This window comes from Lithobates pipiens, unplaced genomic scaffold (assembly GCF_037356315.1).
Source record: "Lithobates pipiens isolate NorthernLeopardFrog02 unplaced genomic scaffold, aLitPip1_a1.2 Scaffold_1, whole genome shotgun sequence".
Taxonomy (NCBI): Eukaryota; Metazoa; Chordata; class Amphibia; order Anura; family Ranidae; genus Lithobates; species Lithobates pipiens.
In genome coordinates this window covers 171,094,447-171,108,613 of record NW_027507685.1, presented here as the reverse complement: position 1 = coordinate 171,108,613, position 14,167 = coordinate 171,094,447, and the positions used below count along the sequence as shown (strand labels likewise).

The 14,167-nt window shown below is 42.0% G+C and overlaps 1 protein-coding gene across 2 annotated transcripts in view; it reads right to left on the bottom strand.

The window, feature by feature from the left end:
• Positions 1-14,167, bottom strand: part of SLC6A8 (solute carrier family 6 member 8) — a 179,104-nt gene that overhangs the window by 51,747 nt on the left and 113,190 nt on the right. For both annotated transcript variants that reach the window (XM_077478878.1, XM_077478877.1), the window contains exon 4: positions 4,076-4,208. In XM_077478878.1, the coding sequence (XP_077335004.1) occupies positions 4,076-4,208 (133 nt within the window). The remainder of the gene's footprint in view (positions 1-4,075; positions 4,209-14,167) is intronic.

Below are 14,167 nucleotides of genomic sequence, written 5' to 3'. Positions count from 1 at the left end.
TGGAGAAGGACGTCATTCCACTGATGGTCTGTGGAGAAGGACGTCATTCCACTGATGGTCCGTGGAGAAGGACGTCATTCCACTGATGGTCCGTGGAGAAGGACGTCATTCCACTGATGGTCCGTGGAGAAGGACGTCATTCCACTGATGGTCCGTGGAGAATGACATCATTCCACTGATGATCCGTGGAGGACGTCATTCCACTGATGGTCCATGGAGAAGGATGTCATCCCACTGATGGTCAGTGGAGAAGAATGGTACTTACACTGGAGATCAGTGGAGAAGAACCTCATTCCACTGGTGATCAGTTGGAAAAATGGTATTTATACTGAAAGTCAGTGGAGAAGGACTCCACTCTATTGGTGGTCAAAGGCAAGAATGGTACTTACGCTGAAGGTCAGTGCAGTTATACCCTTTTCCACTGGTGGTCATTGAAAGCAGTGGCACTTACACTTTTTTTTATACTTACACTTACACTGGCCCCCTTACAGATAGCCAAAAATGTTATAATTAGTGTCAACAGTTACTTATTGGAGATAGAGAGGCAAAAACTGTTCTGGCACAAGGAACCCCCTAATAACCTCTGGAGGAACCTCAGTTGAGAGGCTGGAATAGGGCATTGTCACCAGGACTGAAAGTTAAGGACACTCCAAAATTTTGAGTTGTCTCAGGAGCAATGGAGAATTTTTCCAATGGGGACATTTGTTGTGGAAACAATTGTTTAGGCTGTACCAAAGGAACCAATGGTGCTCTTGCTGAGCTACTTGGGGGAGATTGAGAGGAACAGGTATGCAAAACTCTGCATTACTTTCACATTATTCTATGCCAGGAGGGAGATAAAGATAGTCAGCTGAACCTCCACCCTGAAATCCTGGCAAAAGGCGGTTGATTCAGTACTACCCTTGTACAAACTCACCTACGAAAGTAGACAGTGCTAGACTAATTTTAACAGGGTGTGGTCGGCATGGTTGGATGCAAGTGGATGAGGGGGTGGAGTACCCTAATGGAATTGAGAACAGGGCTTAGATGGGAATACATGGAAATTTCACCGGTTGAGAAATTTTAGAAATGATGATATTATGGATTTGTAGGATGCTAACATCTGAAAATGGATATCTTAAACTGATACTGTAACTAAGAAATATTTGATTGTCTGAAGCTGACTGTATTGTAAGAGCGAGTAAAGGCGGTGTCCCAATACTTTTGACAATATAGTGTAGATTTGGATTTTTTTCAGCACTTGTGATTTTTATAGGCTGATTTATAACTGTGATTTATGTGTAGTGGGTACGCACATAGGAATTGAAATGGAAGGCCTCAAAAACTGTTGAAAACATATTTATTTTGTCATTTTTCCATGTGCAGTTGAATGCGCCAGCCTTTCATAAAGTGTGATGAACACAGGCTCGCCTCTGTCCAGCCATTCGCTTCAATCGCTGTCTTGTTTGGTTCTCTCAGAAGCGAGCGCGTCACAGGAGCCCACCCTTGCTTGCTGGTCGTAGGTGGAAAGTTACAGAAAGAATGGCTGTTCTGACCTTACTATTCCAAAGGTTAACATGATGCTTGTCGAAGTGTTCCTGGGCCTACTCACAGCGGAGGAAGGGTCTTCATCAGCATTATTCATTGCAGTAAAGGCAGAAGTTAGCTTTAATAGGGCTCATTTACATGTGTGGCCCTGCTTGCTGCCCCCCCTGAAAAGTAATCCGCAGTGGATCACCTTTCAAAAGCATTTGGCAGACGGCTTAGAGTTGATATGTTGCCTCCTCGCCTCCTGTTTTAACCACTGAAAGCCAGCCATGGCCTGCATTATACATGGTTGCAGAGCAATTGTGGCATGGCCCCCCATTTACTTGAGTTCACTTTTAGCGGTGGAAGGGCCTGCCAAATGCGACTTAGTAGATGAAGTTTGGCAGTGTGTACTAACATCTAGGCTAGCCATGTTACCTTGTGGCTCAGTGGTCAGAGGGCGGTAAAACATTGGCTTAACACCTGCTTTTTTTTTTAACGCCCCTTGACTGCAAATTTAAACATGAGTGAAGAAGGGGTTGCAACTAGTTGAGGGTTTTAATTGCCATGTGTGGGGTGAATTTCTTCTCACTCCTGGACAATAATTAGTGCTATCTGTGCCTCTTTGTCCTGGTAACGACCATGTTCCCCATTTCTTAAGGGAAAATGTCAGCAATGGCTTCACAGACAGATAAAAATGAGAAAATTGTATGTAAATCCTAAGGCCCCATTCTGGGCTGCCTGTGTAGGGCCAACTTTTACCGGTACGACGATGCACAGCTTTTGCGTGCATCCCGACCCATATCGGCGCCCCATTAATTTCTATTGGGACGTGTGGCTCCACCAGCACAGCTTCTGTGTCCTTATATAACATATGGGTGGGTGCAGGTCCCTGAGCGCATACAGGATGTGTGTCTGTACCCTGTGTGAATGGGCCCTCAATCAATTTTTTTTTCTGTATGTTTTGTGAATCTGTTGCAAATTTTCTTAGGGATTGCTAGGGGTTTCTTGAGCATTGAGCAATTTCTGCCCCTTAGATAAGTTATCACTGCACCAAAGAGTTTTTCAGCTATCTGTAAGAGGGAATTCTTACCAATGTCTATTATTATGACTGGACCCTTCTCTACTGACCACCAATGTAAGTGGGTCATTCCTACACAAACCATCAATCTAATGGGATCTTTATTCACTGACCACCAATGTAGGAGGGCATGTCACTAACCACCAATGTAAGAGGGCACTTCACTAACCACCAATGTAAGGGAGAACTTCACTAACCACCAATGTAAGAGGGCACTTCATTGATCATCAGTGTAAGCCCATGTAAACACGGTCGGAGATTTTGGCAACCAAATCCGTCGGATTTTGCCCGTCGGATTTTGTCCGTCAGATCTTGTCTGAAACTGTTGCATACACACGGTCGGGCCAAGTTGGCGAAAAATCCGATCTTTCAGAACGTGATGACTTAATTTCGTTATGATGGGACTATGTTCAGGCTAGTAGCCAATAGCTTTGATGTAGGAATTTGATCTGAGCATGCGTGGCACTTGGTCCGATCAAAATTCTCTACACGTGATCGGAACATGTCCGACCGGCCCAGTTGGTCGGGAAATATTTCCAACAGTTGGTCGGGAAATAAATCCGATGCATATCCTATAAGACGCATTCCGACGGATTCTCCGACCGTGTGTACGTGGCATAAGAGAGTACTTTACTGACCACCAATGTAAGAAGCCACTTTATTGACCATCAATATAAGAGGGCACTTTATTGACCATCAATATAAGAGGGCACTTTATTGACCATCAATATAAGAGGGCACTTTATTGATCATCAATGTAAAAGAGCACTTTACTGACTACCAATGTAAGAGGGTACTTTATTGACCACCAATGTAAGAGGGCACTTTATTGACCATCAAAATAAGAGGGCACTTTATTGACCACCAATGTAAGAGGACACTTTATTGATCATCAATGTAAGAGGGCACTTTACTGACCATCAGTGTAAGAGGGTATTTCACTCACCCCCAAAGTGAGGGGGCACTTTTCTGTTGGCCATCAATGTGACAGAGCACTACTATTTTCACGGTCTCTGATTTTATCTGCTCATTACTAACTTTATATCATTTAATTGTTGTTCCTGAAAATTATTTTGTTGTAAAGATCAGCCCTTGAAGTCAAATATTTGTTTTCTATTAATTATTAATTATATCCACAATTTACTGTTCATGTTAATATACCATGAGTGGAAGATATAATAATTATTGGCAGGGGTTCACTGAGCCTTGAAAGTTATTTCAAGGGTTCCTCCATGTTAAAAAAGGATACGCTAAAGTACAGAGTGCAATCACCCATAGTAATCAGTCTGCTATAACCAGGTCAGCAAGGTCATGGTTGCATTTAGACTGAAGAGGGCTTGATCATCATTTTGATTTTCATCTTCATCTTGATCATCATCATCTTGACCAACATCAGCATCGCCATCAGCATCATTCTCTGAACTATCTTATACACACCCTTATAAATGCTATGGCCCCTTATAAATTCAACATCCCCATGCCTCTTACCTTTCCAGTAGATTTGACTCCCTTCCAGACACAGAAATAAACCAGCGTCCAGCAGGCTAGCAAGCACAGCAGCAGCTCCCAGTTTATAGAGCCAATATCGTCCAGGCCGGAGGAAAGTCTCAGCACTTTATTCCTGGAAGAGTGAATGCACTGAGCAAATCTGGATCACACTGAGAAAATACACAACCTTATGTTAGTCCATAAGGGACACTCAATGATGGGTCTAGTAAGATGTGATACATGGACAGGAAGGAAAAGGGACAGACAGAGGATATATTTTGTATTTTTTCTTGTTGTTTCAAGTGTCAAACCTGTGTCTACTCTAGAGTTTTTGGGTGGGCACTAGATGGAAAAACATGCTGGATTCTTACATCTCTGGGTGGGACAAATTCCAGGAGCCAGGTAGTCATGCTCCTTCAAAATTACTGCTGGTGACAAACTTTTGAGGTTTTATCTAGTTGTTCTCAATGGAGCTGACAAAAAAAAATGCTGGCTCAGGATTGGACAGACTGTCTTCTGAATTCCATATTATTTTGTTCACACTGTCTTAAGGAGACCCTGTCACATTGCCCACTCTTTAAAACCAACCTAGATTTACTCACTTTTACAGCACTACCCGCCACTCCTTTCACCATTACAGCCACCACAAAATGTCAAGAGTTTGCAGGAAGTGATGGTGTCACCCCAATGTCATGTGCTCAGGCCTAGACTGGTCGCCAAGCCCTAAAAAATGAATTCTGGGAGTAGGTTTCATGCTTCCCCCCTACCCAGAAGCCTATGGCCATAGCTTTAATAAAAGAGGGTGTGCGCTGTATAGTTGAGATTACCTGGGTTATTAGGTGAACTTTAAAGAGGCCCTGCAACTTAAATTGAGTGGGCATAGTGGCGTGTTCGCTTTAGCATGGCCACACACGATTTACCAATGAGTATTTTCATGTTAGGTCGTGTTAAGTCTGCCATGCATGGCTTAAGAATTGGGCAATTCTTGCTAAATTGGCTAAAATTTGAGATGCGTGTGGCCCTGTTGGCACCACTCGGCTCAATAAAAAGTCTAAATTTTTGGCCAAACAATGGCTGCATCCAAACAGGCCCTGCAACTTAAATTGAGTGGGCATAGTGACGTCTTTGCTGTAACATGGCCACACACGATTTACCAATGAGTATGTTCATGTTAGGTCGTGTTAAGTCTTCCATACATGGCTCAAGATTTGGGCAATTCTTGCTAAATTGGAAAAAATTTGAGATGTGGGTGGCCCTGTTGGCACCACTCGGCTCAACAAAAAGTTGAAATTTTTGGCCAGACAATGGCTGCATCCAAACAGATCCAGTCACTTTTCTGACATCTACAGGTCTGAATACACTAGCTGGCAGTAGAGGATTCTTTATTCATGTTGTTTAGCATGAATAGCAGAATCTACTGGAAATCTTTTGTTTACTTTGTTCAGTAAGGCTAGCCATAGGGTCTACCTAAATGAATTTAAGCTGAAGAGATTTGTTTTTATAGGCACTCATATGACATAATTGTTGGTAAGTCCCAAGCGGAATGCCCAGAGATTGTACAATCAGATTCTAACATATCAGCTTACGGGATCCCATGGTAGTTTCTCTGCTAGAAGGCCATAACGAGATTTCACATTTGAACTTCAAAATTGTTTATACAGTCCGTTTAGAGAATCATTTGGCTTCAGTGCGAGAGTTCAGTGGAATTGGAAAAACATCTCCTATCTGGGATTCCCGCGGGATGTAAGGAACCAGCATGTGATTCAACTGGCCAGCAGCCACTCAGGACTAAAACGTATGTTTTAGATATCTATGCCTTGAAAATGGAATTTCCACTAATACTCATCTACTTCTGTATTTATTTGCTAAATTAATACTACTTAATCTCTTGTGAATGTGAACGCTGTGGTTTATTGCACCGGAGAAACAACGGTGCTAAGTGAAAGACTATCCACTATGATCATAAGCTGCACGGTTTTTGCGTTTGCGCCAATGAATGTGAACAATTAAGGAAACATTGACTTGCATAGCTAGTGCTTTTAACAGAATTGTATTGTTGTAGCTCAAATTGTTTTTTTTTTGCACGTTGTAAAAAAAAAAAAAAAAAAAAAAAAAAAATATATATATATATATATATATATAATCTGTATCTATAATTGTATTCTCTAAAAGTGGAAGGCAGAAGTGTCCATGAATGGGATTCTTATTCAGCAGTGCTGACACATGGACACGCGTCTTTTTTTGTTTTTACGGACACAAAAGTGATTCTTTTTTTTTTAGCAAATAAGTGTAAGCTTTTCTTTTAAATAGGAATTGCCTTTTTTCAGCCAAGGTTATATTGTAAAAAAAGAAAATAAATCAGAGCATATTTAAAAATAGGAAAATCAGGCAACAGGACCTATTAATGAAACTGATTATGACTGTAGCAGGGTTTTTTCATTTTTACAATGAATGTATGTAATGGTAAGGAGGGCTGTGGTGTGCTTGGAGGGTGTATTGATGCTGGCTGCTGGGGAATCTATTGTTGCTGGTGGGGATCTATTTTTATTTAAAGGTCTATTATTGCTGGGGAGGTCTATTGTTGCTGGTGGGGGGTTGATTATTGCTGGGAGGGATACATTGTTGAGGGAGAGGTCTACAGTATTGTTGCTGGTTCCTGGAGGGTCTATTGATGCTGGCTACTGGGAGATCTGTTGTTGCTGGGGTGGTGTTTTGCTGGGGGGGGGGGGGGTTTGTTGCTGGTGGGGAGTCTACTGTTGTGTGGAGGATACAGTGGAACCTTGGTTTATGAGTAAAGTGGTTAAAGAGCGATTTGAAAGACGAGCAACGTTTTTTTTTTAAATTCTGACTCGGTTTGAGAGTGTTTTCTTGCAAAATGAGCAGAATTCAAGTTAATGGGGTGTGCAGTACCGCATTTGGTCAGAGGTGCGGGGGCGTCGGGGACACTCGGAATGGTTCGGAGCCGTTCGGAAATACTTGGAACCACTCAGAAACACTTGGAAATACTCTGTTCCAGAGTGTTTCCAAGGCTTTCCGAGGCTTTCCGAGTTCAGCTGATCTGTCCCCAAATATTTACTAGGCTCTGCGGTGCCCTCCTCCCTCCTCTGGCCACATGCGGTATTGCATGTAATAGAAGTCAATGCGGAACAAATTATCTTCGTATCCATTGACTTCTATAGGGAAACTCACTTTGCTATGTGAGTGCTTTGGATTACAAGCATTCTGGAAGGGATTATGCTCATAATCCAAGGTTCCACTGTATATTGTTTCTGGAGTGGGGTTTATTGTTTGTGGTGGGGGGGGGGGTCTACTGTTTCTGGGGTGGGATCTATTGTTGCTCACTGGAGGGGATCTTTTTTTACTGTCTTTCTTATTATCATTAACAAATTCCGTACATATCACTTAGTAGCTCAAAATGACACTTGGTTCTGTATTCTCTTAAAGGGGCAGTACTGGGAGGTGGAACCAAGGGATGGTGCTCAGAAGCGGGTAGAGTGCAGAAACAAAGGATGGCTCAGAAGGGGTTAGTTTCTGCACCTATTCTCTGAGAAGAAAAGCCCCGGATTGTAGTAATTTGAATCTTCTCTTGATCTTTTATAAAAGTGCAGCCCTGAAGGGATAACTTTGATTTTGGCTTATAGTCTTGTATTCTTACCTTGCCAAAGCAAAAGTTTCAGCATGAGCGTTAGGTCAAATTGAAACGGAACCTTGACAACCCTGGGCTTTTAGACCCAGCCAACACCAGTGCTGATGCTTACAACGGAACGAGTGCTGGTGCCAAGTCCTCACCTCTTTATGTGCACACTGATGTTGTGTTAATGTGAGAAAATGGCTGCCAAACCCACGTGGTATTGCAGCAGTGAGCTATGGCACGTCCTTCAGATCAGATGTGGTCTACATTGAAATTGGTCTACTTTTCTGGTCAAAAATGGGAAAATTTGTATGTGTGTTTATTTATTTATTTTTTTTGTTGTTTTGTTTTTACTACTTTTTGTAGAATAGGAGATCAGCTTTATTGCTGGTAACAGACACTTCAAAACTGAAATGTCCCTAAAAGCTTTGCTGATCAACAGTTTTATCTTTCTCTAAAACCAAAAATAGGGAGTCTGATATTAGCTCTGAACTCAGGCAGGAGACACGTCAGCTTTCAAGAAGGCCTGACACTGGGTTGATAGTTTTGTTCTGACAGGGAGAGACAACAACTAGAGCGTGGAGATTCAGATTCTTACAAATGCCCATTTAGGACTAGTTCACTTCAAAATGGCAAGGCAGATACCAGAGGCCCCTTATAATTTTTTCAGATTTGTTTTTCAGGCCAATACATGTTTTATTCCTGATAAATGGGGGGAACACAAACAGTGCCGCATTGTAATGCTCAATTTCACATTGCTTTCTTGCATTGGTAAAGCAGTTAACCTGCAGTGCATGACTCCATTTTGTTCTCATTGTCTATGTCCACCCTCTTCAATCCATAGAACTATTAGATTGCCTTCACCAAAGCACTGAAATCTTGCTTTGCATTTTGGGAGCAGTGATCTGGTTTATGGCCTTAAAATGTCAATAAACCCACATCATAAAAAAACTATCAATAAATGGCGTATTACATGCGGTTCATACTCAGTCACTATGAGATTCATTTTCTGTATTCTGCAAAAAAAATCTGGTTGATCCTGCTGCTCTCTATCTCCCCCTTCTGTCCATGTCCCCAATCAGCTAGGGATTTTGCAGCTATGGTGACAACTCTGCACATGCTCAGTTCTCAGTGAGTTTCTATGCTGAGCATTTCCTCCCTATCACATCTGAGCAGCCCATATGACTATAGGGTCACACATGTGGGCGTATACACCAATGTAAATGACAGCCCACTCCTTCTCTCCTCCTCCATGCTCACTAACCAGCTAAACACAATGGGGACGGGATATTACATGTAGATTAAACGAGGCTTCATCTCCATCTTATTCTAAGATATAGGCTGGAGGGGCGTGACACAGGCTGTGAATGGCAGAACTCCTCCCACACCATGTTATTGTCAAAAAATAATAAAGATTTAATTTCAAATATATATTAGTATGACAATTTATAACAGTTTATTGATATTCAATAATTCAATTCAATAAAGGCTGGGTTTTTTTTTAACATGTGGCCAGCAGCAGAGGACTAGAAGCTCCTCCTGCCACTGTTTCCCTGCAGACTCCTGCTGGGAAAGATCTGGGTCACGTGGCGGCTGTATATTGATCAGGAAAAAGGTACTTAGATGTGTTGTTTTTTTTTTAACTAAAATAATTAGTGCTATCATCCATATACAGAAATAGAAAGGCCAAACATTTATTTATGGCCTGTTTGCGGTGATGAAAAATAAATTGGACTGAACCAGAATTTGCATGAAATCAGGCAGTGATCCCTTGCCAGCTCATGTCCTTGCAGTAAGATCCATTGGAGTGGGTTCCTTGCCTTAATATTCTAATTGGATGCGCAACAGGCTACCTGATGTACGAAGAACTACATTGCCTAATGGGTATCCAACATCATTATGACTTGACCTTCTCTGGATTTGAACTTTTGAAGTTCAATGGAAGGTTGCAACACCTGGTAACATGTGCAACAAAGGTTTTGGCCCTACCCCGACTTCTCAAACTTAAAATAAAAGCTTTGGCTGGAGTCCTGTAACATCTGTTGGTTCCATTATGGGATGCCAAATAATAATCTATGAGTTAGGTTTTAATCCTCCTTTATAGCCTGCTGGAACAGAATGGCTTGTCTCTGGTATAGCACATCGGCTAAGAAATTCAAAGTTTTGGCAAGTTTGTTTGATGTATGTATAGGGTCCCTGTCCTAAGCAGGAGAGTACCTATCCTAAATTTAGTTCTGCTGGAGAGTGTCCCTTGCAATAGTGTACGAAGGTCCAATGACCTGAGTTATGAATATTTATCTCTCCTTGGCAGGGAGTTATTTTGCCAGTGGTGAGGGTATAGTGTACATTTGCCTGCAGAAGACGTGTGTTCAGCCATTCTTTAACCCCCCCAGGCCTGCTGCCCTGGGAGGACACATGTTTGGAGAAGAAACTAGGCCTGGATTTAGAAGCCTACAATCCTGCACTGCTTTGTCAGAGGACCTACCTGAGCTGGACCACTCGGTCCTAACCAGGAGGGTCCCTATCCTGCTGGAGAGTGTCCCTTACTATAGTGTAAGAAGAACTAATAACCTAAATTATTATTTATTTCTCCCTGGCCAACCACTAGGAGGTTTATTGCCAATGGTGCATGCTGAGGGAGGGTATGCATTTTTGGGGTAATCTTTGGGAATTTCTCATTCCTCGCATGCTTTGCCTTCAGAAGACGTTTGTCCAGCCATTCTTTAACCTCCCAGGCCTGCTGCCTGGGGAGGACACATGCTCGGAGAGGAAACTAAGCCTGGATTTAGAAGTCTACAACCCTGCACTGCTTTGCCAGAGGACTTACCTGAGCTGAACCACTCAGTCCTAGGCAGGAGGGTCCCTATCCTGCTGGAGAATGCCCCTTACTGTAGTGTAAGAAGATCCAATAACCTAAATTATTAATATTTATTTCTCCCTGGCCAACCACTAGGAGGTTTATTGCCAATGGTGTATGCTGAGGGAGGGTATACATTTTTGGGCTAACCTTTGGGAAGCTCTCATTCCTCCCAGGCTTTGCCTTCAGAAGACATGTGTTTAGTCATTCTTTAACCTCCTTTAACCTCCCAGGCCTGCTGCCTGGGGAGGACACATGCTTAGAGAAGAAGCTAGGCCTTGATTTAGAGACCTACACGCTTGCACTGCCTTGACTGAGGACCTACTGTACCTGGGCTGGACGGCTTAGTCCTAAGCAGGAGTGGACCTATCCTAAATTTAGCTCTGCTGACTACTGTCCCTAACAATAGTGTAAGAAGATCCGAAAACCTGAATTATGAATATTTTTCTCTCCCTGGCCAACCACTAGGAGGTTAATTGCCAATGTTGCATGCTGGGGGAGACTATAACCTTCTGAAAGCTCTCCTATCTCCCAAGATTTTCTTGTGTTAGACATGTTTTCACCCATTCTTTAACCTCCCAGGCCCGCTGCCTGGGGAGGACACATGCTTGCAGAAAAAACTAGGCCAAGATTTAGAGGCCTACAAGCTAGCACTGCCTTGCTTGAGGGTTTTCATGAGCTGGACCACCAGGTCACTGGGCGTGCCTGGAGCAGACTACAAGCAGGCTTAATTGTGCCCTGGGGACCAAAATGTTGGCAAGTATGGATCACAAGGCTGGGTGCCTGTTCCATCAATAATGTGGCCAGCACAAAGAATGTACAAGTTTTAGAGTGGGTTCAAAGATATGCTACCTAGTTTTTACTTACAATAATAAGTTAACAAAACTAGTTAGATTTATGTCATGTTTTTGAAATAAATCTATTGTCTGCATTTAATTGAAGCAATTTTTATTTTTGTAGCGGTGATCAAGCTGTGGAATGCTTTCGAAAAGAAGGTTTTTTCCCATAGCAAGGCTAACCTGTAGGTACCTTGAATATCTCCTAAACTTGCACAGTTTAGGAGATATTCAGTATATGTGCTGCTTACGATGCCATCGGCGCATGCGCACTGAAGAAACGGGCCACTGCTGCTGTTTCTTCAGGAGTCGCGCAGTGGCCGTCAGCTCCCGCGTGAATGTGCGGGAGTGACGTCATTGCGGCTCCGGCCAATCACAGTGCTGAAGCCGTGAACTCGGAAGTAACTCTGGTGGAAGATGGTTCTTTATTGCTCTTGGCTGGACCAAAACTGCAGGAGCTATGAGAGGGGTAGTAATGTTATTTATACGTAATTATAAGGAACTAGTTGACATTTACCATTGCAAAGGTTGTTGACAGAGCGTGCAAGGAAGAAGGGGGGCTGTGCTTGGCAATTGACTCTTCCGAAGAAGTCAAATTTGCTAGTATGTTAAGAGGCACAATGCAAGTCAATAAAAAATGTTTTTGAAAATGGGAAATATTGAAAGTAAGCATCTAATATATTTGTGTTTTTTTTTATGTTTTTATCTGCAATTTTTAGGTTGGTCTCACTCTCACTAATTGTAGATATGTATCTAATTGTATGTACTTTAGCTATAGGTTGGCTTTACTCTTCCACTTCTATTACTATTTTTTTAAAATAATAAGATGACATAGAAAATCGACTACACATTTAATGTTCAGAAAACTATATCCAATTTATGACATAACCAAGAAACCAACATATGAAGAAAAAAAAGGGGTAAAGTACACATAGTCATAATAATAAAAGGGGATAGGCTGTTGTCAGGCTCACATGTTTCAGAATCATGCTAACAAGACCATCCCACCCTGCAGCTGCCAGCGAGAGGCCGTATGATCCGCTCCTGTCCCGGGTTTGCTGGGGCGCAGTGCATGGGCACACTTCCCCCACCACCGCCACTCGCTCGCAGCACTGCAAGAAAACATCATAGCAAGAGAACGGACAAAAGCACAGCAAGTGAAGTACGCTATCACATTGGGTAACTACAGTTAAATATATAAATATATCTGCATTTCTTAAATCTCACATACATGGGGAAAAATATACCTTACAAAGACTGTTCATATCAACCTTGAAGTACACCTGTAAACTGTAAAGATGGTAGGTGGGAATGGTAGGTGCTATGCTTGTTTTTAGTGTATAAAGTAACATAGAAACATAGAAGGGTGACGATAGAAAAAGACCAAGTGATCCTTCAAGTCTACCATATTTACCCTTTATGTCTGTGCATAGATCTATGTCTGTACCAAACATGTTTAAATTCACTTATTGATGGCTGAAGTATAGTGCCTTGAAAAAGTATTCATACCGCTTGAAATTTTCCAAATTTTGTCATGTTACAACCAAAAATGTAAATGTATTTTATTGGAATTTTATGTGATAGACCAACACAAAGTGGCACATAATTGTGAAGTGGAAGGAAAATGATAAATGGTTTTCAACATTTTTTTTTACAAATAAATATGTGAAAAGTGCGTGGTACTTTTGTATGGCGCCCCCCTGAGTCAATACTTTGTAGAACCGCCTTTCACTGCAATTACAGCTGCAAGTCTTTTTGGGGATGTCTACCAGCTGTGCACATCTAGAGAGTGATATTTTTGCAATATTTTTGCCCAGCCTGTCAGTTTAGGTGCATGGCCATCTCCTTGAGATATTCAAAGTTTTGGATATTTTTTTTTTTATAACCTAACCCTGCTTTCAGCTTCTCCACAACTTTATGCCTGACCTGTCTGATGTGTTCCTTGGCCTTCATAATGCTGTTTGTTCACTAAGGTTCTCTAATAAACCACTGAGGGTTTCACAGAACAGCTGTATTTATACTGAGATTAAATTACACACAGGTGCACTCTATTTACTAATTAGGTGACTTCTGAAGGCAATTGGTTCCACTAGATTTTAATTAGGGGTAGCAGAATAAAGGGGGCTGAATACAAAGGGGGCGGCACAGTGGTGTAGTGGGTAGCACTCTCACCTAGCAGTAAAAAGTGTCGCTGGTTTGAATCCCAACCACGACACTACCTGCCTGGAGTTTGCATGTTCTCCCTGTGCCTGCGTGGGTTTCCTCCGGGTACTCCGGTTTTCTCTCACACTCCAAAGACATGCAGGTAGGTTAATTGGCTTCTGTCCCATATTGGCCCTAGTATATGAATGAGGACCTTGGATTGTGGGCTCCTTGAGGGTAGGGACTGATGTGAGCGTGCAATGTACAGGAATAGGGACAATTGTAGACACTCACTCAGGTTGAACTGGATGGACTGGTGTCTTTATTCAACCTTACTAACTATGTAACTATGTATGTAACTATGTAACTATATAACAAATGCACGCCACGCTTTTCTCATATTTATTTGTAAAACATTTTAAAAACCATCCACTTCCTTCCACTTCACAATTATGTGCCACTTTGTGTTGGTCTATCACATAAAATCCCAAGAATATACAAATAAGTTTTTGTTTGCAACATGACAAAATGTGGAAAATGTCAAGGAGTATGAATACTTGTTCAAGGCACTGTAAGTCTCAGCGAACATACCAATTGACTTATATATGGTTCTAAACATTCATTTT